Source organism: Podarcis liolepis (assembly GCF_965112155.1).
Source record: "Podarcis liolepis genome assembly, chromosome: 7".
NCBI classification, from domain to species: Eukaryota; Metazoa; Chordata; class Lepidosauria; order Squamata; family Lacertidae; genus Podarcis; species Podarcis liolepis.
In genome coordinates, this window is record NC_139561.1 from 27211512 (window position 1) to 27232117 (window position 20606).

Sequence of the window (20606 nt, forward strand, 5' to 3'; positions counted from 1 at the left end):
GACCTCCGTGAATGTAATAAAAGATACCCAAGTTCTTTAATTATCACGCAAACAGTTCTAATAATTTGTTTGCTTGTTTAAAGATCTCTTAAGAGGATCCTGCATGAAGAAAGCCTTGGAATTGAAATCCAAGAAGAACTTCACAGGTACAAGCCGAACAAGAACTGAAATAATAATAATAATAATAATAATAATAATAATAATAATAATAATAATAATTAATAGATCCAAAGATCCCACAACAGAAAAATACAGATATACAAACTACATAAAAGCAGAAAAACAGAAAAGAACAAAAATACAAATACATAAAAATCCATAGTTATTAGGGAAGGGGAGGAAATTCATCTGGTTGGCATTTCATCAGAGTTGCACTTCCCAAACCAATACGTACACCAAAACTCAGGTATCTTTTGAAATTTGCACTTTTCTTAATTTTGCAAGGTAAGTCTTCCAATTAAAATGATGCGTACAATAAATATATATATTAGGGGGGACAATTTGCACAAAAGTACTTTAAAAAGGAGCAGGATGGTACAAAAATGAATTGTGCTGCAGAAAACTCATAGAATCACAGAATTGCACACACAAATGAATATGTTAGCCATAATCAAAGGCAAAAGTGCATACCTTGGGCGTAGGGTACATGGAAATGCACACAAATTTGCACACATGATCTCCATCTGATGTGGATAATTAGTGTGAACTGAACTGAAGATTGGGGTGGGGGGAGATGAAATATCTGAAACGGGCAGCTTCATCCACCAGCACATTAGTTGGGATTTGGTATCTATATAGACGTGTGCTTAGAGACAGGTTGTCTCCACCCCCATCTCAGTGCATAGAAAGGATTATGTTAGACCAGTTGTTACTTTTAGTGCAGCTAAGATTCTTCCAAGATTCTCCTCATCCACTTTCTCCCTGATGATTTCAGTTTCCCAAACTCTCTGGTGCAAGTCATGCTTTGGGAATTCTCCCACTCCCTTTTTGATTTTTCAATTCCCAACCCACCCATTAACCCTAGAAAATTGTACAGGAGTTTTGTACCAAGAAAAAATTCAGTTGTTTTTTTTTTTTTTACATATAACCAATATTCTCCTGTCATCACCACTCTTGCCACTCCACCCCTCTACCCTCCTGTCCAATTAAACAACAGCAAAATAATTCTTTTTAAAAAATGTGTTAGCAATAATGGAAAATACAGCATGCCCTTGTATGCTCCTCGAACGTAAAGGAGGGTGTTCTGTCTTCACCTCTCTCTCTTTAATCTTTCTTGTGCACATCACTATATATAACTGTCTCTGTAACTTTAAACCAGAGATCTTTTTTTTTTTTATGAGTGACCAAACAGATTGTGGAGGGAGGGCCTTCCTTTCAGGACCACTTTGAATGCCTGCTCAGCCTTCCGTTAAAGTAAAAAACACTGATTCTTTTCTCAGTTACTTTCCCGTCGCTCTTGTCAATGCTTCAGAGAAAGCAAAACTTTCAACTTCTTTGGCAGGCGGAGGAGAACTTGAAAACCCAAGCAAACTTTTTTTGCAAAACAAGAAGGCGCTTGATATAACTGGATTGCTCAAGACCAGACTTTTGTTTTAAAGAGTTTATCGAAGATGTTTATCAAGATGCAGCTCCTTCTTTTCCTGATAGGGAGCTTATCATTCCATGTTCTTGCTGAGGAAGGTAAGGAAAGTTTTCTTAGATATGCAGATGTCCAGAAAGGGATATATTCATACTTTCCTTTTTCTCTTTTTGGTGGCTGGCTGTGTTGTGTGTTATCAGTGCAAAGTTTTGCTTAGGCTGCGATCTTAACCTCACTTCTCTGGGAGTAAGCCTCATTGAAGTCCATAGGTTTTACTTCTTAGTAACCATTTTTAGGATTGCACTTAGTTCCCATCCTATCTTGAGATTCTATTGTTGCAGAATTCAGTATGACCGAGGCTGGTAAATTAAAAGTTTTGGGCTTTCGACTGGTTTTCGAAAGTGCACTAAAGAAATTCCACCTACCTATACAGTGGTACCTCAGGTTAAGTACTTAATTCGTTCCAGAGGTCCGTTCTTAACCTGAAACTGTTCTTAACTTGAAGCACCACTTTAGCTAATGGGGCCTCCCGCTGCTGCTGCGCTGCTGCTGCACGATTTCTGTTCTCATCCTGAAGCAAAGTTCTTAACGCGAGGTACTATTTCTGGGTTAGCGGAGTCTGTAACCTGAAGCGTATGTAACCCGAGGTACCACTGTACAGTGTAGCAGAGAGCAAAAGAAAAATAATGAATTAGTTTGCAGTAAATATATACATTATGGACCGTGGGTTCTTTCAGGAAACAAAAATACAGCAGTGCAACCATCCCTGCCTTTTTTCAGGCATTTCTTTAAAAAACTATGCTTTTTATACCATATGAATTTTATTTTTTAACCAACCAGTATCTATTGATGTTTTGTTGATGCTTTGGATTATACTTTTTTTAGGAAGTAATTTAATTATTGTTTGATTTTATACCAATGTTATATATTTGATGTTAGCTGCCCTGAGCCCGGTTTCGGCCGGGGAGAGCAGGATACAAATTAATTTATTATTATTATTATTATTATTATTATTATTATTATTATTATTTGCAGATACTGATTGATTTTGTTGTATTTTATGTTGTAAGCCTCCTTGATGTTTTATTAAAGTGTACATCATAAATAAAGATAATACATGCCTACTCCAAAGTAAACCTCACAATTTCATTAGGAATGTATCTCCCCCAAGGTAAGGTAGCATAGGACTGCAGCCAAAATCTCCTCTATTTAGTAATAACATTTTACTATTGGGCAATATTTCATATGGGAAACTTTCTAGTCAGACTGCAAATGATGGGGTTTTTTTATTGGCCCCTGGTTTTCCTAGGTTGCAGACTCAATTCCCAGAAGAGCTAGTTCAAGTGATTTCAGGTATCAGAAGCAGCAGAGATCCAGAAGAGCAGTTGGCAGTAGAGCTGGACTCAGTAGAAGGCAGATTTCATGTATATGAGGAACACCACCACCCATAGCTCAGTTGTGGACAACATGCTTGGATGCCAAAGGTCCCATCTCTTGCCAAAGGATGTCAGATATCAAGCATAGGAAATACCCCTCTCTTCTCAAGAGCCAGGAGAGATTTCTTCAGCCAGAGCAGATAGTATTGGTCTACCTGGTAAAGAAGCCATGCTGATACTTCCTCCTCCTCCTTTTAATTTATTCTTTTTAAAACAAACACACACAAACCCTTAACAACAACAAAAACCCCAAAGCATACAGTGAAAGTCAGTGTTGGAACACACTGCAATCTAAAGCATAGAATATTATTTAAATCAGAGTAATCAAAAAAGTCTGGATGTCTGCAAAAGTTCAGGGTTCTTCTTCTTCATTAAAAGAATAATTCAGTACCGGTCAGTTGTAAATGAGTCTTTGTGTCTCTGTCCTTTAGCTAGTCGTATATATACTTTTAGTTAATTTGGGCCAATGGCCAAACTCTGTTAAGCCAATTCAATAAGGATGTCCCTTGCAAGTCTTTCCAAAACCGGGTTATATAACAAGTCTAGTGGCTAATAACAGATAATCAGCAATTCTTCCTTCTGTATGGGCTCCCACCCCTTTCTGTTTGGTCTGGTCTAAAACATGAAATAGCACATGCTACAATTGTCCCAATTTGCTAAGAATAGTTCCAGGTTTTTGGTCTTGTCCCTGGTAGGACATAGTTTCTAGTTTTGCCTTTTGATGGTTCCATTTTTAAAATATTGTTGCTTATCAGGATAAAGCTATCAATAGCCACAAGTCATGATGGCTATGTATTTCCTCATCGGAAGCAATATACCTCCGTATCCTAGGCACTGACAATTATGTGTGCTGAAAGTGCTGTTCCGTTCCTGTCCTGCTTATAGGCTTCTGATCGGGCCATCTGGGTGGCAACTGTGAAAACAAGATGGTGGCCTTTGGCCCGATCATTTTATATTCTGATGTTCAGGGATCAGCTCTCTTTGCAGGGTCTCTAAGCCAAGAGTGGGGAACCTGTGACACCCCAATTGTTGGTAGACTTCAATGGCCACCATCCCAATAGGCACTGGAGTCCAGCAACACCCCAAGGGCCACATGTTAGCCACCCCTGCTCTGGACAGTAGGCTGTACCCAAGAGCAGACCCATTGAAATAAATGGACATGTCTAGCTTAAGTCCATTCATGGAGGATCAAGCTATTGGTGGCTACTCATGCTGATGGCTGTGTTCTTTCCTCCACTGTTGGAGGCAGTAGGCTTCTGAATACCAGATGCTGGAAATCACAAGGGGAGAGATCCATTATTTTAATTGGTCTACTCTGTGGAGGCCTTAGTTGGATGCAACCCAGTGACTCTTGGAATGAGAAAGCACATTGGCCATAGCGCACAGGCAATGTAAAGACAGCAGAGGAGGCAAATGAGAAACCCATAACAGGAAGGCATATTATTCATTTCAAATGGTTGGTGGACTAAACTCATTCTTGCAAACGTAAAGTAATTGGGGGGGGGGGTTGGTTTGCAAAAGCAAGCCATAGACTGGTGGTTGTTTTTCGCTTGTCATCCTGTAGGCTTCGTGCCAGCTGCATGTTGGCATAGCACAGGCCCCAGAGGGTGCCAGGCCCAGGTGTCAAGAGGCTCAACACCCACAAAGAGGATAGACAACATGTTGCTGGGTCTGTTGGCGTTGAGTTGGGCTGCCTCCATCGGCAGGCTGAATCAGTGTTGCCCAGAATCAAGGCGTTCTCAGCTGGCTGCCTCACAGATTCCTCCTGTTTCCATTTCTTGGCAAGGGGAAAGGAGGAGGAGGCAGAGACAAGGAAGCCAACATGGAAGGATGCAGATCAATACTGAATATTGTTGTTTATTTCCAGGATGAACCCTGGGATGTCTAGCCAAAGATGTCCGTCTCATGACGGACCTGCAGAAATACTTTGTGGCTCTAAGAATGTAAGGAAAGCCTGGTAATGCTGAGGTCTATGACTTTGTATAAATCCACTTCCTAGGTTTTCTTTTCCTGCACACTGTATCAAAAGGAATGTATCTTGCTATGGATGAATTCTTCTCTTCAGAGGTATTTGTGGGTGTAACTTACAACCCACCTGAAAGAAAACATCCAAGATCAAAATTCAGAGTTGCATTCCAGAGAGACTGGAATTCCTTGGTGCATTCTTGGGGCTTGCAATTTCATCTTCCCGGAACAATCTCACATACTTGGGTCTGAGGCAGCCTCCCGCAACCTGGTGCTCTCCAACTATTTGGGACCATCATTCTTTACCGCTGGCCATGCTGACTGGGGCTGATGAGAGATGTGAACCAAAATATCAGAAGGGAGCCAAGATACAGAAACATTTGCTTAAAAGTGAAGCAACATGCACTCCAACTGCCCCTAATTACTGATGGTAGCTCCCATTTTCTGGTCATACCCCTAGTAAGACATTGTCTCTAGCACAGCCTTTCTCAACCTGTGGGTCCCCAGATGTTGTTGAACCACACCTCCCATCACCCTTAGCTAGCAAGGCCAGAGCTCGGGGATGATGGGAGTTGTAGTCCAACAATATCTGGGGACCCACAGGTTGAGAAAGGCTGCTCTAGAGTATAAGAAGAGGCTGCTGGATCAGGCAGAGTCCAACATCCTGTGCTCAAAGTAGCTGACCGGACGCTTGTGAGAAATCAGCAAGCAGGATTCAAGCACAAGAACACTCTCACTGTCAGACCAACAGGATGCTGGACTAGATGAGCCATTGACCTAATCCAGTAGGCTCATCTTATGTTCTTCAGTTATATGTTGATTGGATAACAGATATCAGTCAGATTAAAAGGTAAAGGTAAAGGGACCCCTGACCATTAGGTCCAGTCGTGGCCAACTCTGGGGTTGCGGCGCTCATCTTTCTTTATTGGCCGAGGGAGCCTGCGTACAGCTTACGGGTCATGTGGCCAGCATGACTATGCCGCTTCTGGCGAACCAGAGCAGCGCACAGAAACACCGTTTACCTTCCCGCTGGAGTGGTACCTATTTATCTACTTGCACTTTGACATGCTTTCAAACTGCTTGGTTGGCAGGAGCAGGGACCGAGCAATGGGAGATTCGGGGATTCGAACCGCCGATATTCTGATCAGCAAGTCCTAGGCTCTGTGGTTTAACCCACAGCGCCACCTGTGTCCCACAATCAGTCAGATTGCTCGTCTCCAAATATTGTGATGTAGTTCCAGTTGTTGTTGTTTTAAAGTGTATAGAAGTGAACATTTTGTGGGGTTGTTGTTGGCATTCGCCTTTTTTGAGAGACAGTGGAATACATCTCTGTGGGTGAAGCTAAACAGAAGCACTGAAATGACCTGGGCAAGCCTGGCAAGTATGGAGGCCCTGGGCTGCCCAGATGACAAGACCCCCCCTCTCGGTTTCACTGATGTGGTCCAAAGGAAAACAGAGCAATACGTTTGGCATCAGCTTGGCTGCAGGAATTGCTAGGAGGCGTACAAGGCACCATCCAACTGCCTTAGGGACTCCACTGCAGATTTGTGTAGGGTTTACTCCTTAGCTTTTTCTTCTCCCAAAGAGTTCCCACAAGGCAGCAGAGATTTAGGACCTTCTCCTAGACGGGCTACCTTCCCAGGTTGATGAGCCCCATCGTCCCCTAACTCCCCTCTACAGCACGTGCAGAAATAGATTTCTTGACCGTTGGACTCACTAATGGTCTGCAGTCTGTCTTTGCATGCAGGGGAAGTCCCTAACTCACTGAGGGTTTGAGACCCATCAGCTACCCTCACCTGGCTTAGCCGGCCAATCTAAGCCATTCTCAGGATTGTGGCTGCTGTCGCATGGTGACAGCTTCTAAGAGCCACAGGTGAGACCTGAGTGCAGGGTGGAGACTAAAGGTGGACAAACTGCCCCAGAAGAAGCATGATATGTCCCACACCAGAGGTACTATTCTACAAGAAAAGACATTGAAAAACAATATGTATTTTAGGAAGTGAACAGAGTGCAGAAAATGCCATTTACATGCTTTTGGGGGGCTATGTGTTTCTTAATCCTCAAATTCAAAGAAAATTCAAACTCAAAGAAAAAGGTGGTGAAGGAATGGATCTGTGATTGAGCAAGTGGAGGTCTGACACACAACAGAAATAGAATGATCCCTTCCTCTATGAGACGTCAGAAACATCAGAGACGCAGAACTGGAATGTGCTATATCAGATTTTTGGCACTGCGTAGTGCATTGAGTAATTCACATCTGCACAAGCCTGCATCTGGAAAAACAAGAGAAATTTGGGAAGTGAGGTCATCACAGAGCTCTCAAGAGAAGAACACTGTATCCGCTGCTAATCCTACTTATCAAGTTGACCCATCTAAATCAATGGATACGACTGATTAGGCCCATTCATTTCAGTGGTTCTGCTCTGACTAGGATTTAACTGGATGCAACCCAATGTTACCTCAAGTCTATTTGGACAGTATACAAGTACCAGCCTCTATAAATTAAAAAAGGGCAGAATCTTTTTATAAAAAATAAATATTTTTTTTTGTTTTTCAGATTACAATTCTGCAATCACATATCCAACATACAACATAAAAACTAGATTCCAAAACTTCCCTCCTCCCCTTTGTGGGTCTTATTGTTAATCATTCCCTCCTGCATCTTTTATGATAATCCAAATCTTTTACCTCTCCATTGTGTCCAAAATTCACCATTAAACTACAAGTGTTATTCCAATCCTACTAATGATTTTAACTGTTTACAGTGGTTTTTAAGATAAATTACAAATTTCCCCATTCCTTATTAACATTTTGGTCTTCCTGATTTCTGATTCTTCGGGTCATTTTTGCCATTTTGGCATAATCCATCAACTTGATCTGCCATTCTCCTCTGGTAGAGACCTTATCTTCTTTCCACCTCTGGGCCAATAACATCTGCGCAGCCGTGGTTGCATACAGAAATAGAATCTAAATCAGTGTAGTCTAAATTAGCAGTGCCCATTAATTGCAATGGGTCTACTCTGAGTACAGCCAACAATTTCCAGGCAGAAGTTCCTAGGTTCATAAGAACAGAGCATGGGCTTTTTAGATCAGGTCAATGGCCCATAGGGTCCACCATCCAGCTCTCACTGTGGTTGACCAGATGTGGGAAGCCTGCAAGTCAGACATGAGAACAGCAGCACTTTGTCTACTTGCAATTCTCAACAACTGGTACTCAGAGGCATTGCTGCCTCAGATGATGGAGGCAGAACATGGCCATTGTGACTAGTAGCCGTTGATAGCTTTCTCCTCCATGAAATAATAATAATAATAATAATAATAATAATAATAATAATAATTTTATTTATATCCCGCCCTCCCCAGCCAAGACTGGGCTCAGGGCGGCTAACACCAAGTATAAAAGCAATTGATTAAAATACAACTTAAAAACAAGATTAAAGTACAACATTAAAATGCAGCCTCATTTCAGTAGAAACTCAAAAACTTTTTGGGGATGAAAACGTCAAATCTTCACCAAGGCCAACTATCCAGACTGGTCCTAGGTAGGCCAGAAAAAAGCCAGGGAAATCCCCAAATAGGAGTTCCACCACAGAAGGAGAAAGGAAGGAGGGGGAGGGGATCAAGTTGATTCCAAGCCAAAAGCCAGGTGGAACAACTCTGTCTTACAGGCCCTGTGGAAAGAAATCAGATCCTGCAGGGCCCTGGTCTCATGAGACAGAGTGTTCCACTAGGCCGGAGCCAGTGTTGAAAAGGCCCTGGCTCTGGTTGAGGCTAATCTGACTTCCTTAGGGCCCGGGACCTCTAGGGTGTTGCTATTTATGGACCTTAAGGTCCTCCGCGGGGCATTGTATAATCCTTTTAAAGCCTTCCAAGTTGGCAGCCATCACTGCCTCCTGTGATAGAGAAGTTCTATAGTTGAATTATGTGCTGTGTGAAGAAATAATCAATCCCTGGCATCTCCTAGCTAGGGCTAGGAATGTCCCCTGCCTTAAAATCAGTAACAATATATTGGGCTAAAGATATTGGCTATAATATACAGTTAGAAGAATGGGAGAGGTTATGGAATGAAGGTGTTAATTTCACTGCTTGCAGTTCGCTTAAAGAAAATGTAATGAAAATTATGTATAGGTGGTATTCAACACTAGTGAAATAGGCTAAAATATATAGAACAAAAAATGAATGTTGGAAATGTAAGGAAAAGGAGGGTGCTTTTTATCATATGTGGTGGACATGTAAAGAGTTAAAAGCTTTCTGGGAAATGATATATAATGAGTTAAAGAAAATGTTTAAAATGCTTTTGTTAAAAAACCAGAAGCTTTCTTATTGGGTATAGTGGGTAAAGAGATACCAAGACAAAATAAAAAATTGTTCTTGCATGCAACAACTGCGGCAAGAATTTTGCTAGCCCAAAAATGGAAACAACATGAAATACTAACAAAAGAACAGTGGCAAATGAAATTGATGGACTTTGCAGAACTGGCAAAACTGACGGGAAGAATCTGGAACCAGCGAGACCAAGCATTCCAAAAAGACTGGAATAAATTTATACTATATTTGAAAGACAGCTATAAGCAACTAACATCACTAGCAGGGTTATCTGAAGATTTGTAAGATAAAATTGCTACCTGTTCAGGTTGAGTAATGGAACTTTTTAGGTAATGACATAATAAAAATAGGAAAGGAAGTGAAATTTAAAGAAGCAAAGCCTAAGTTTGTAAACCATTAGGCGGGAGGGAGGGAAGTCGTTAGGCTCAGTTGAGCCAAAAAGGTTAAGTAAGAAGATATGATGTTCCGTAATGTGATTATATGTAAAACGAATAAAAAAAAATTATTAAAAAAAGGAATGTCCCCTGCCTGACACCTTCAAAGGCCATTGATAATTCCACACAGAAAATACTGGGCTAGGTAGACCAACGGTCTGATCTGGTAGGTAGCAACTTCCTAGGTTTCTATGTTCCCACATCCTCTCGTCAAAAAAACAAGGAACCAGCAATAAAAGCTGTTGGCCACGGAGACAAGAGTTTTAATGTATTTCCCTGCTTCAGTATCTAGATTTCCTGTTCAGTGAGTGGATTTTCCCCCGCCTTTAAATATTTGATGCTCAATGCCCAAGGCAAGACTTTTATTAAATATTTGATGTTGAAGTACCACTGCAGGGAGAAGCTGGACTGTACAGCATTAGATGGTTTTTTCTCCCTCCTTAAAACTTTTGCCCAAAAAACTTTTTTTAATGGAAGAGAGAGAGAGAGAGAGAGAGAGAGAGAGAGAACATAATATTCAAACCTCATAAAAGCCCTTTGGATCTTTGGGTGTAGAAACACATGTTTGTGTGCTTTTGCTTTACTGCAAAGAGAAGCCCAGTATAAAAGATGCAAGCAGTCTGGATCTTAATTTATATTTTTGTGCTAGGGACGCTGGTGGAATTTGATTACATTCTGCCCTGAACTGAGCAGACTGATAGCTCCCCAAGTAATGTCCAGGTTGAAACAAAGGCAACAGTATTTGCCAAGTCCCGTTAGGGTTTACTTCTGAGTAAACACACACAGAATGGCAGCTAGTTAACTGGTGGTTTAGCACTTCCTAAATGTTCCAGCCCATTTCTCTGCTCCAAAAGAGAGCAAAATTTGTTTAAAATTGTGTATTTTGCATAGTGTGTAGGAAACTGTCTTATACTAAGTCAGATCATTGTTCCATCTAGCTCAGTATTGCCTGCAGCGGTTCTCCAGGGTTGTAGAAAGAGAGTCTTTCCCCCCTACCTGGAGATGCCAAGGATTGAACCTGAGCCCTTCGGCATGCAAGGCAGATGCTCTAACCACTGAGCTTTGGCACTTATTTTTTGATTTTTAAAAACACACTTAGGAATTTGTATTTTTAATATTTAAGTGCATATTCAAAAGCACATTTAGATGCATGTTTAAACAGGTATTTAAATATGTGGGGAGGAAGTGAGAGCTGGACCATAAAGAAGGCTGATCGCTGAAAAATTGATGCTTTTGAATTATGGTGCTGGAGGAGACTCTTGAGAGTCCCATGGACTGCAAGAAGATCAAACCTATCCATTCTGAAGGAAATCAGCCCTGAGTGCTCACTGGAAGGACAGATCCTGACGCTGAGGCTCCAATACTTTGGCCACCTCATGAGAAGAGAAGACTCCCTGGAAAAGCCCCTGATGTTGGGAAAGATGGAGGGCACAAGGAGAAGGGGATGACAGAGGATGAGATGGTTGGATAGTGTTCTCGAAGCTACCAGCATGAGTTTGACCAAACTGCGGGAGGCAGTGGAGGACAGGAGTGCCTGGCGTGCTCTGGTCCATGGGGTCACGAAGAGTCGGACACGACTAAATGACTAAACAACAACAAAATATGTGGGGAAGGGTGGCAGCTCAGTGGTAGAGCCTCTGCTTTGCATGTAGAAGGTCTCAGGTTCAGTCCTCGGCACCACTATGTAGGCCTAGGAATGTCCCTTATCCAGAACTCTGGAGAGCTGCTGCCAGCTATTGTAGGCAATATTCAAAACTTTATTGCAGTCCAAAGACTCACAAAACAATTTCAACACTATATACAGTTAAAACAACCAAACAGACAGATGGAAGAAACCAAGGCAGTCATTTTGTTTTATCTAGGGCATAATGATCTTTGTTTCTTATAACCTCCAAAAGAAACTTTGCCATGGCCAGTGTAACATCATTTGACCTGTCTTCCAAAAGATATTTAATATGGGAGGCTTCGGATTTTCCCGGCAAATTTGCCAGTAAGGGTTTGATCAGTTGATCCCTTGCTTGCTCATATTGCCCACAATGCATGTTTCATGTAATCGACATCCTGAGAACATACACAAAGCCTATTCTGATAGGTGATGCCTCTCAGTCTGCCATTTAGAACTTCTGAGGGAAATACATTTAGTCTGGCTTTGGTAAATAAACGCCGATAGGTAGGTACAGATAAATTCCTAAGGTATGAGGATATCTGAAAGTCGTACCCATATTGGATTCCAGCTGTGACCGGGCCCCATGACTCTGGAAATGGATCTGATGCCAAAGCAACAGAATAAGCAATAACAACCAACATCCCATAAATTGTCAAATTACATAAGACTGGGATTGCAGGTCGCTATGTGAGATGTCCCAAAGCCTTTGCCTCAGGGATTCAAGGGCAGTGTCATAACCCAGATGATATAAGAGGGATGATGGCAGTGTGTAGGCAATATTGAGGTAGATGGGCCAATGGTCTGACTCAGTATATGACAGAGCCCAATGTTTCTATAGCTCATATATTTAAATACAAAATTTCTGTTTATGAATCACTTCCCATGAACTGTCCCAAAGCCAGGTAACAAGTGAAACAAGAAAAAATGTGAAATATATATACGGTAACCATTTCAAGTCCAATACAGGAAAAGACTGTGATAAAAACAACATCATCAAAAGGCTTGTTGCAAAAGGAAGGTCCTTAGCAGGTGCCCCAAAGGAGCACCTTTCTGATACATAATGAGAGAGCGTTCCAAAGGGAAGGCAACACCATGCAGTGACCTGATTCCTACCCTGAAAGAACCAGACCTCCTTTCCTGCAGAGCACAGTAGTGGGATGAGCATATAAGGGGTGAGATGATCTCTTGAGTGCCCTAGAAGCAACAGGCAAGAAAGTCAATTCAGTTTGTGCTTAAAGAAGAAAGAGGTTAACTCTCACTTTCCAAAACCACGTGTGAATCAAATCCTGCGGAATTTGCACTTCTCTAAATTTCGCAGTGCTGTTCTCCAACCAAGTCACACACAAAAAGAATGCACTCACTGGTGCTAAATGTGCATATATTACAATGTGCAAAAAAATGCAAGTATTTCTGAAAGTGGTTTACCTGAATGGTAAGGAGAATCGCTTGCAAGAATATTAGCAGGGAAAATGGTGTGAAGAATCTGTATGTTTTAGGAGAAATTCACACTAAAATGTGGATGGATGCCTTTTTATGAGGGCTCTTTGCAGGTTCCATTTGAGTCCAAACCACCACTGCAAGTGGACAATGGAAGGGGCTTCACACAAGTACCGATCAGTTGATTGGTGCCGATAACAGGCCCCTTTGAACTTAGATGGGTTGGGGGGAACCACAACTGGGGAGGGTGCAGTTGCACTCAGGTCCTGCTTGGAGACTTCCCATCCGGGCATCTGATTGGCCACTGAGAACAGGATGCTGGACCAGATGAGTCATTGACCTCATCCATCAGGGCTCTTCCTACGTTCTTAGAAGAGTGCTATTTTTGACTGCAGCTCTGTGATGAGTGCAATGCATACTTACACGCCTAGCTCCACACCACATGGGCCTAAAATCTGAGGTATGACTCTCCTCTCTCATCGCACCCTCTTTTAAGTGGGAGAACTTCTAATAGTCTGGGAATTCTATTTGCAGCCAGTTATCTGTTGACATATAATAGAAGCGTAGAATCATTTCCTCCTCGACTTTTCTCTTGTATTTTTGAACCAAAGGTTAACAGACAGAAGTGTCCCATTGCACACCTTTCCTGTCCTGAAGGGATGCACAGGGTGATGAGTGATGCATGAATAGTGCTGCATGGTACACTCTTTAAGCCAGGAAACCCAACCGTTTATCGCTCACCATTTACAACAGAGCAAGCACATCCCAACAGCCCATTGCATTGCATTATTTAAAGGGAAGAAACGACTTAAGAGGAGGATGGTTTTAATATTAAACAGCAAATCTGCCCAAGTTAAACCTTGTTTTTTAATGGGTTGACAAAACCTCACTAATTTATTACATGCGAACGCTATGTTCCTGAGGTATGCATGGTGGACCACAATGACTTGGAGTGGAGAAGACAATCCTCTTGTCTTCTCAGATGGTTTGATCATTTTGCTCTGTTTGTAATTTAGGTCCTTGAATTCCACTGGGTCAGCTCCTGGTTGGATACAACCAAACTAAGTTGGCCAACAGAATCTTGATCATAGCTCAGTGGCAATACGTAGCCAGTAATCTCAAATCTCAGCCACTTCTCATCTGTTTCATTTAGCAAGTACAGTCTCACTGGAAGATGAAGCACCAACTACTGACAGCAGAGACAGTGACGTTTCTGAATTTCCAACGGTGAGTATCATTTGTAGGGGGATAAGTCTGTTTCATTCCTGAAGGTTATTGTATGTATGTATGAATGAATAAATGAAAATTGCAAAGCGCCCTTCATGAAAAGATCACAGAACAATTCACAACATAAAAGTACAAAATGAGAACACAAAATACGTAATAAAACAAAAACAAACGAATAACGCCTCCCCCTAAAAAAAACAAAACATTTATTATGATCTCAGGCTGTCCATCCAGCTCTAAAGGCCTTCATTTATTATGGCAGACCATGAAGACCAGACCAAAAAGTATCTAGGTTCATTTCAGTGAGGAGTCCAGTGGCCTCATATTGACAAGCTGAAACGTGCGCAAAGGTGGGAAACCAAGGTGACCAAGGGTCTGGGAACCAAGCCTTATGAGGAACGGTTCAGGTTGTTGGGTGCGTTTAGCTTGAAGAATAGAAGACTGAGAGGTGACATGCATCTTCAAATAGCTGAAGGGCTGTCATTTGGAAGATGGAGGAAGCTCGTTTTCTGCTGCTGCTCCGGAGGGTAAGAGCTGAACCAACAGTTTCAAGTGAAGAGGGACTCCACCTAAACATCAGGAAGAACTTTCTGGTGGCAAGAGCTGTTCAACAGTGGAACGGACTCCCTTGGAAGTTGCCAAACTCTCCTTCATTGGAGGCTTTTAAGCAGAGGTTGGATGGCCATTTCTCATGGATTCTCTACCTGTGATTCCTGCTTTACAGTGGGGTTGGACAAATTGCCCCATTAGGTCCCTTCCAACTCTACAATTCTATGATTCTAACAACTTTGCGTTAGAGTCCACTTCATCAGACAAAGCTAGGTTTGGCTAAAGATTTTTTTTGCTGGGGGTGGGGAGGAAAACTTCAGGGATGGGGGCTGAATGGGCCTTAATTATTCCCCAGGCCACACCTTCTTCCCACACCCTGCTTGAGTGATTTAGCCTGTCTGAAATGTATCCTTTTGAATTGTGATAATGCTACCTGTTTGCCTGCTGGATGAAGGACCAAGTGTGAGTATGCAGAAATCTCTGGCTTTTGCATGGCTGGAATGTAACTGACTGTGCAAAGGTGAGAGCCCCATCCAGTGTGCCAGACATTTTGGCCATTTGCTTATTCAGAAGGTAAAACAGCAGCAAAGTACATACAAAATGCACTAAAATATGTGACACTAAAATATGATTGGGCAAGATGTGCCTTCTCAAGGACTCTGCTCACCAACGTGGCTCAGCTGGTTGGAACCGTGATGCTGATAACGCCACAGTTGCAGGTTTTATCCCCATAAGGGACAGCTGCATATTCCTGCTTTGCAGGGGGCTGGACTAGATGACCCTCGGGGTCCCTTCCAGCTCTATGGTTCTTTTATTCTATTAAACCAACTGCCACTCCTCTCACATTATCGTTATTGCTATTGATTAAATTTCTAGACTGCTCTTCGCCTGAGGATCACGGGGCATTTTAGAATACAAAAACACAAAAATGGACAACATGGTAGCAAACAAAAACAATATCCCTCCCCAACACACACACACACACACACACACACAGAGAGAGAGAGAGAGAGAGAGAGAGAGAGAGAGAGAGAGTTTAAAAAGCCATAGGTTGTTTAATTAGCCAAAGGCTTGGCAAAAGAGGAGTGTTTTCACCTGGTGCCCGAAGGTGCCAAGCAAGCGTCCCTGGGGAGTGCATTCCACAAATAGGGAGCCACCGCCAAAAAGACCCATTCTTGTGTTGCCACCCTCCGGACCTCTCGTGGAGGAGGCACACAAAGAAGGGGTTCATATGACGGCTGCAGGATCTAGGTCAGTTTAGAGCTTCCTCTTCACAGCCCAGTCGGCTACTAGGCTTCATTTTCCCTGATCCCAGCTTGCTTTATTTATTTATTACATTTATATAGAATCATAAAATCATACTGCTTTTATTTTCCAAGGATTTCAAGGTGATACACATGGTTCTCCACCCCCCCCCCAACAGTTGTCAACGTTTTCCTTTTTTTAAGGGAAATTCCCTTATTCTGAATAGGATTCCTCGCAATAAAAGGGAAAAGTTGGCAGCTATGCCCCCCAATTTCATTCTCACAACAACCCTGTGAGGTAGGCTAGGTAGGCTAAGAGATGGTGAGTGGCCCAAGGTCACCCAGTAAGCTTCATGGATGAGTGGGGATTCGAAACCTGCTCTCCCAGGTCCTAGTCCAACACTCTAGCCCAGTGTTTCCCAACCGGTGTTCCGCGGCACACTACTGTGCCGTGAGACATTGGCTGGTGTGCCGTGGGAGGGAGGCGGGCGAGTCGGGCGGTGAGAGGCGGCGGCGGTGAGGATCCGCGTCGAGCCGGGGGCGGCTCCGCGGTGGTGGTGCCGAGCGGCGGGGCAGCGTGTGCAAAAGGGAGGAGCGCGAGACAGCGGAGGAGGAGGAGGCCGGCATGTCCGGGCAGCAGCAGCAACAACAGCAGCAGCAACTCCCGGCGACGGCTCCTCAAGCCCCGCCGCCGCCCCCTCCTCCGCCCGCTATCGCCGCCACCACCACAACAGCCGCCGCCGCCTCAGTTGCCGCCGTCCCTCAGTCCCTCACTCTGCTGCCTCCTCCCACCCCCAAAGCTTGGAGGTTCCCCGGCAAGGGGGAGGGAAAAAACTTTCACTTTCGTGCGTCCCTCCCGGCGTGACGCTGCGCGCTGACGTCACGGGGCGGGGCTTTAATGGTGGTGTGCTGCGAGATTTTTTTTCAGTAAACAGGTGTGCCGTTGCCCAAAAAAGTTTGGGAAACACTGCTCTAGCCATTACTCCATGCTGGCTCTCAAATGTCCTATTCTCTCTTAGGCTGTAATCCTACACATGCATACCTGGGAGCAAGTCCCATTGAAATCAGCAGAACTTCCTTCTGCAAAGACTTCCGTAGGATTATTTTGTTACTGTTTCAAAACAAACAAATAACTACTGGCATTTGTAGCAGAGTTGTATCAAGGTGGGTCAGCATTATGGAGACATAGAAATGAATTATGCTTGCCTTTGTTTTCCTCTCTTTAAAACACATATATCCCTAAAACTAATGAACATAGTTCCCGGTGACAACAGAAAGCTCTTCCTTGGACGATCTGGTGACCACAGACAGTCCCCTCTCAACCAGTGATGATGCTGAAAACTCAACTGACCCAAGTTTACCAGAATCTGATGGTATGTGGTGTGCATGTTTCTAAAATATTTCCTATGCAACTTAGGGTCATTTGCAATGGAAGATTTTCTAATGCCCTGGAGAGCTACCTAAATTTAGTGCTTAATAAACAAAACCAAAAACTTTGAAACTCTCAATCTTGCCTAAGATTGCATTTGCAAATGGTATCTAGTCCTCTCTTTTTGTTTGCTAATGCACTTAGGAATTTTTTCCATGTAAACAAAGTACTGGGGAAAATCTGAAACATTTAAAAATGTCCACCTCTTTCACACACACACATATATATGTGAAAGATTATGATTCTTATTATTTATTCAATTAATAAGACATATGCTGCTTGCAAATTTTAAAAGCAATAAAGCATAACGTAAAATCAGAAAAAGAACAGTGTGCTACAGCAATAGCTATTCAATACCAGCAAAGCACAAGGAAAACATGTTGCAGAATAGTTTTTTAACTGGCTATATGGAAGACAGGCAAGGCTATCAACTGCAAACTGGATCCTTAGAGCCATCAATCATTACTGGTTACAACAAAAGTGAACAGGAAAGGTTTTCCCAATACTCACTGCAGTGAAATATGTCACTATACTCGCTACAGAGAAGCTATACTGTACTCACAACCCACATAGTTTTCTGCTCCTGGATACATTAAACACCTGAGTGTCTTTTTCTTCTCAATGTAATAGGTCTTAATGAAAGGGTGTTGCTTGTTCTAGCAAAACATACCATCCATAGACAGCAAAAATCAGCACCAAAATCATAGAATTGTACAGTTGGAATGGCCCAAAGGGTTCATCTAGCCCTGCAAGGCATCATAGAGACAGAGGTTCTGCAGGTGACACCCAGTTTGCATGGGGGTTTCCTCCCCCCCCCCATGCACATTGGTGGAGTGTGCCCTGCAGCATGGAGAATAGACAGGGATGATGGGAGTTGTCGTATGTGGGTGTGATGGCCAGGAACTCCCTATTCTCGATACAGACACTATCATTTTGGCTTCTTCTTTTTTAACAAATTACAAAGCGGTTTAAAATAATTTTTTTAAAAAAATACATCCCTGCCAGTTTCCACAAAACAAGCTACGTAGTTAGTCTAGCCAGCCATTGGAAGAGTGCTCCTCAGGCTGAGATTTCGGTTTCAAGCCAAAAGTGAATTAATAGTTACATAAAGATGTATTGAGTAGCATCCCAAATTAGCTATCTGGTCCAAAAGTGTACTGTCATCTCCTTGGCCCATGCCTGGTTCCAGTCCAGGCGGACGACTGAAGCCAAACTTAATCCAAAGAACAGCACTGAGTGATTAGGTTCCTTTCTTAAATTACCTTAATCCGTCTTTGAACCTACAGGCATGCTAATGAGCCTCAGCCCTCTCATGTAATGAATCCGGCAACAGGCCCTCTTTCCTGATGAAGTAGAAACCCTTTTCATGTTCACTGGAAGGCAGCCAGATTCTGATTATTCCAGAGAAATCATTGCTGGCTACTTAGCACCACTGTGACACCGCAATCCCTTGTGCACTGCGGACTGCAGCACAGGAAAGAAGCCTTGGGGACATTAAAACATGAGCATAAAGATTTGCCAATCTGCTTGCACAAAGCTTACGTAGAGATTCAATTATATTGGTTATTCATTCTGATTTGTTTGATGGGAGATTATATGACAATTGGCATTTACCCTAACCAGCATGTACTTTTCAATGCATTTCCCATCACTTTCCTAACTGCAAAAATGTCTGTTCCTTTTTTCTAAATGGAATCCTATGATTCTAAGTTTAAAAGTTTCTTTCTTTTTTCTTTCTCCTCCTGTGATGAGGCTGCATTTTAATATTTTAATGTTTCAATATTTTAATGTTGTATTTTAATCTTATTTTTAAGTTGTATGCATTCAACTTGTTTTTATTATTGCTTGTTAGCTGCCCTGAGCCTGGCCTTGGCTGGGGAGGGGAGGGTATAAATAAAAATTATTATTATTATTATTATTAAGTGAATTCCACTGCAGGGGGCTGGACTAGAGGACCCTTGGTAATCCCTTCCAATTCCACAGCTCTATGATTCCATAGCTGAACCATGTGCTGTGTGTCCACGAATTCCATTTGCTATGAGAGAGGGAGAGTAGGGTTGCCATATTTCAAACAGCGAAAAATCCAGACAGCTTTTTTCTTTTTGGCCAAAAATGTTGAGCTTTTATTTAGTTTTGCCCAAAGTTGAGCTCTTTTGGCAAAATTGCAAAAATGGCACTACCAATTTCCGCCCAGATACTGCTGCCAAATGCAGCATTCTGTATATGTCCAGGAAATTCCTGCAACCCTAGGAGAGAAACTTTTCTTTAATCACTATTAATCATCCAATTATTTTTTTGTTCTTGTTTTAATTTACCATATATGCTGCTCACAGTATATATTGTACCTGGCTCTAACCAAGCGCCTTTGCAGCTCCTACCAGCTTTAGATGTGAAAGATTTCAGAAGGAAATACTGTAGGGGGCAAATGGCTTCACACTGCCCTCTGCCCCTGGTCCAGACCCCCCACTCCCTGGTAGCTAAAAACAGACATCAGGCAATCTGACCATGGATCTCACCAGCCTAGTTTAGCTCGAAAGGCTCTTCTTCCCCACCTCTGCCACAAGCAAGCACTAATAACAAATGTAGTGTGAAATGTTCACATCACATTTCCAAATTAGATGCTGTGCCCTGGTTTCACATTCCATCACAAGGTCTCACTTCAGAAGGCTGCGCAGCTCACGGTGACACTTTATTTCAAAGTCAGCCCCCGAAAAGCTGACGGCTGCGTCTGTGATGACGCGTGGAGTTGTCCTCCTGTGGGTTTTGTACAAAATTTGGAGCAACTCCTGCGTTTTCTTTCAGAGGTCTGGGTTTGTTTATCAGCTGGATACAGAACTGCATGTTCTTAATTCTCCGTGTGGCACATGCTTCCACCAGCCACATTCCTCCCACATTCCTCAGGAATGACCTGACCTCGATAAGGTAACAACGCATCAACCAGGAAAGGACTGATCATCTCCCAGGCACATACCTATAGAATGACATTTCCAACCTAGCGGTTTCGTTTTGCTTTTTGTAACTGTGAATTGTTCCCTCACTTCTCCTACAAAATAAAAAAATAAAAATCTGAGAAACGACTCTATAAATGTGCATCCTGAGGCTGAAATCAAGGTTGAGTTGTATATAAGCTACTCCCCAAATACAAACAAGCTTCTGAGACCTGTCCCCAGTCCCCAGGGTGAGTGTGAGACGAGAAAACCTTACAGTAAAACCCAAGCTGGAGAATAATCCATAGGTTGCCATCCTTGACAAAATGCAACACTGGAGAGGCTGAGTTAGTGACCCATATCCTCCTGTTTTGCTCCTGTTACCAA

The 20606-nt window shown here is 42.7% G+C and overlaps 1 protein-coding gene across 2 annotated transcripts in view; it reads left to right on the plus strand.

The window, feature by feature from the left end:
- Positions 1–253: 253 nt before the first annotated feature.
- Positions 254–20606, plus strand: part of PDPN (podoplanin) — a 170729-nt gene continuing 150376 nt past the window's right edge. Inside the window, exons 1-3 of one of the 2 annotated variants that reach the window (XR_014528433.1) lie at positions 254–1680; positions 13997–14070; positions 17122–17236. Coding sequence is in view for 1 of the 2 variants with exons in the window: in XM_083513368.1 (XP_083369494.1) it covers positions 1611–1680; positions 13997–14070; positions 17122–17236 (259 nt within the window). In the remaining variant the exon portion in view is untranslated. The remainder of the gene's footprint in view (positions 1681–13996; positions 14071–17121; positions 17237–20606) is intronic. The other variant, XM_083513368.1, reaches the window with a different exon arrangement.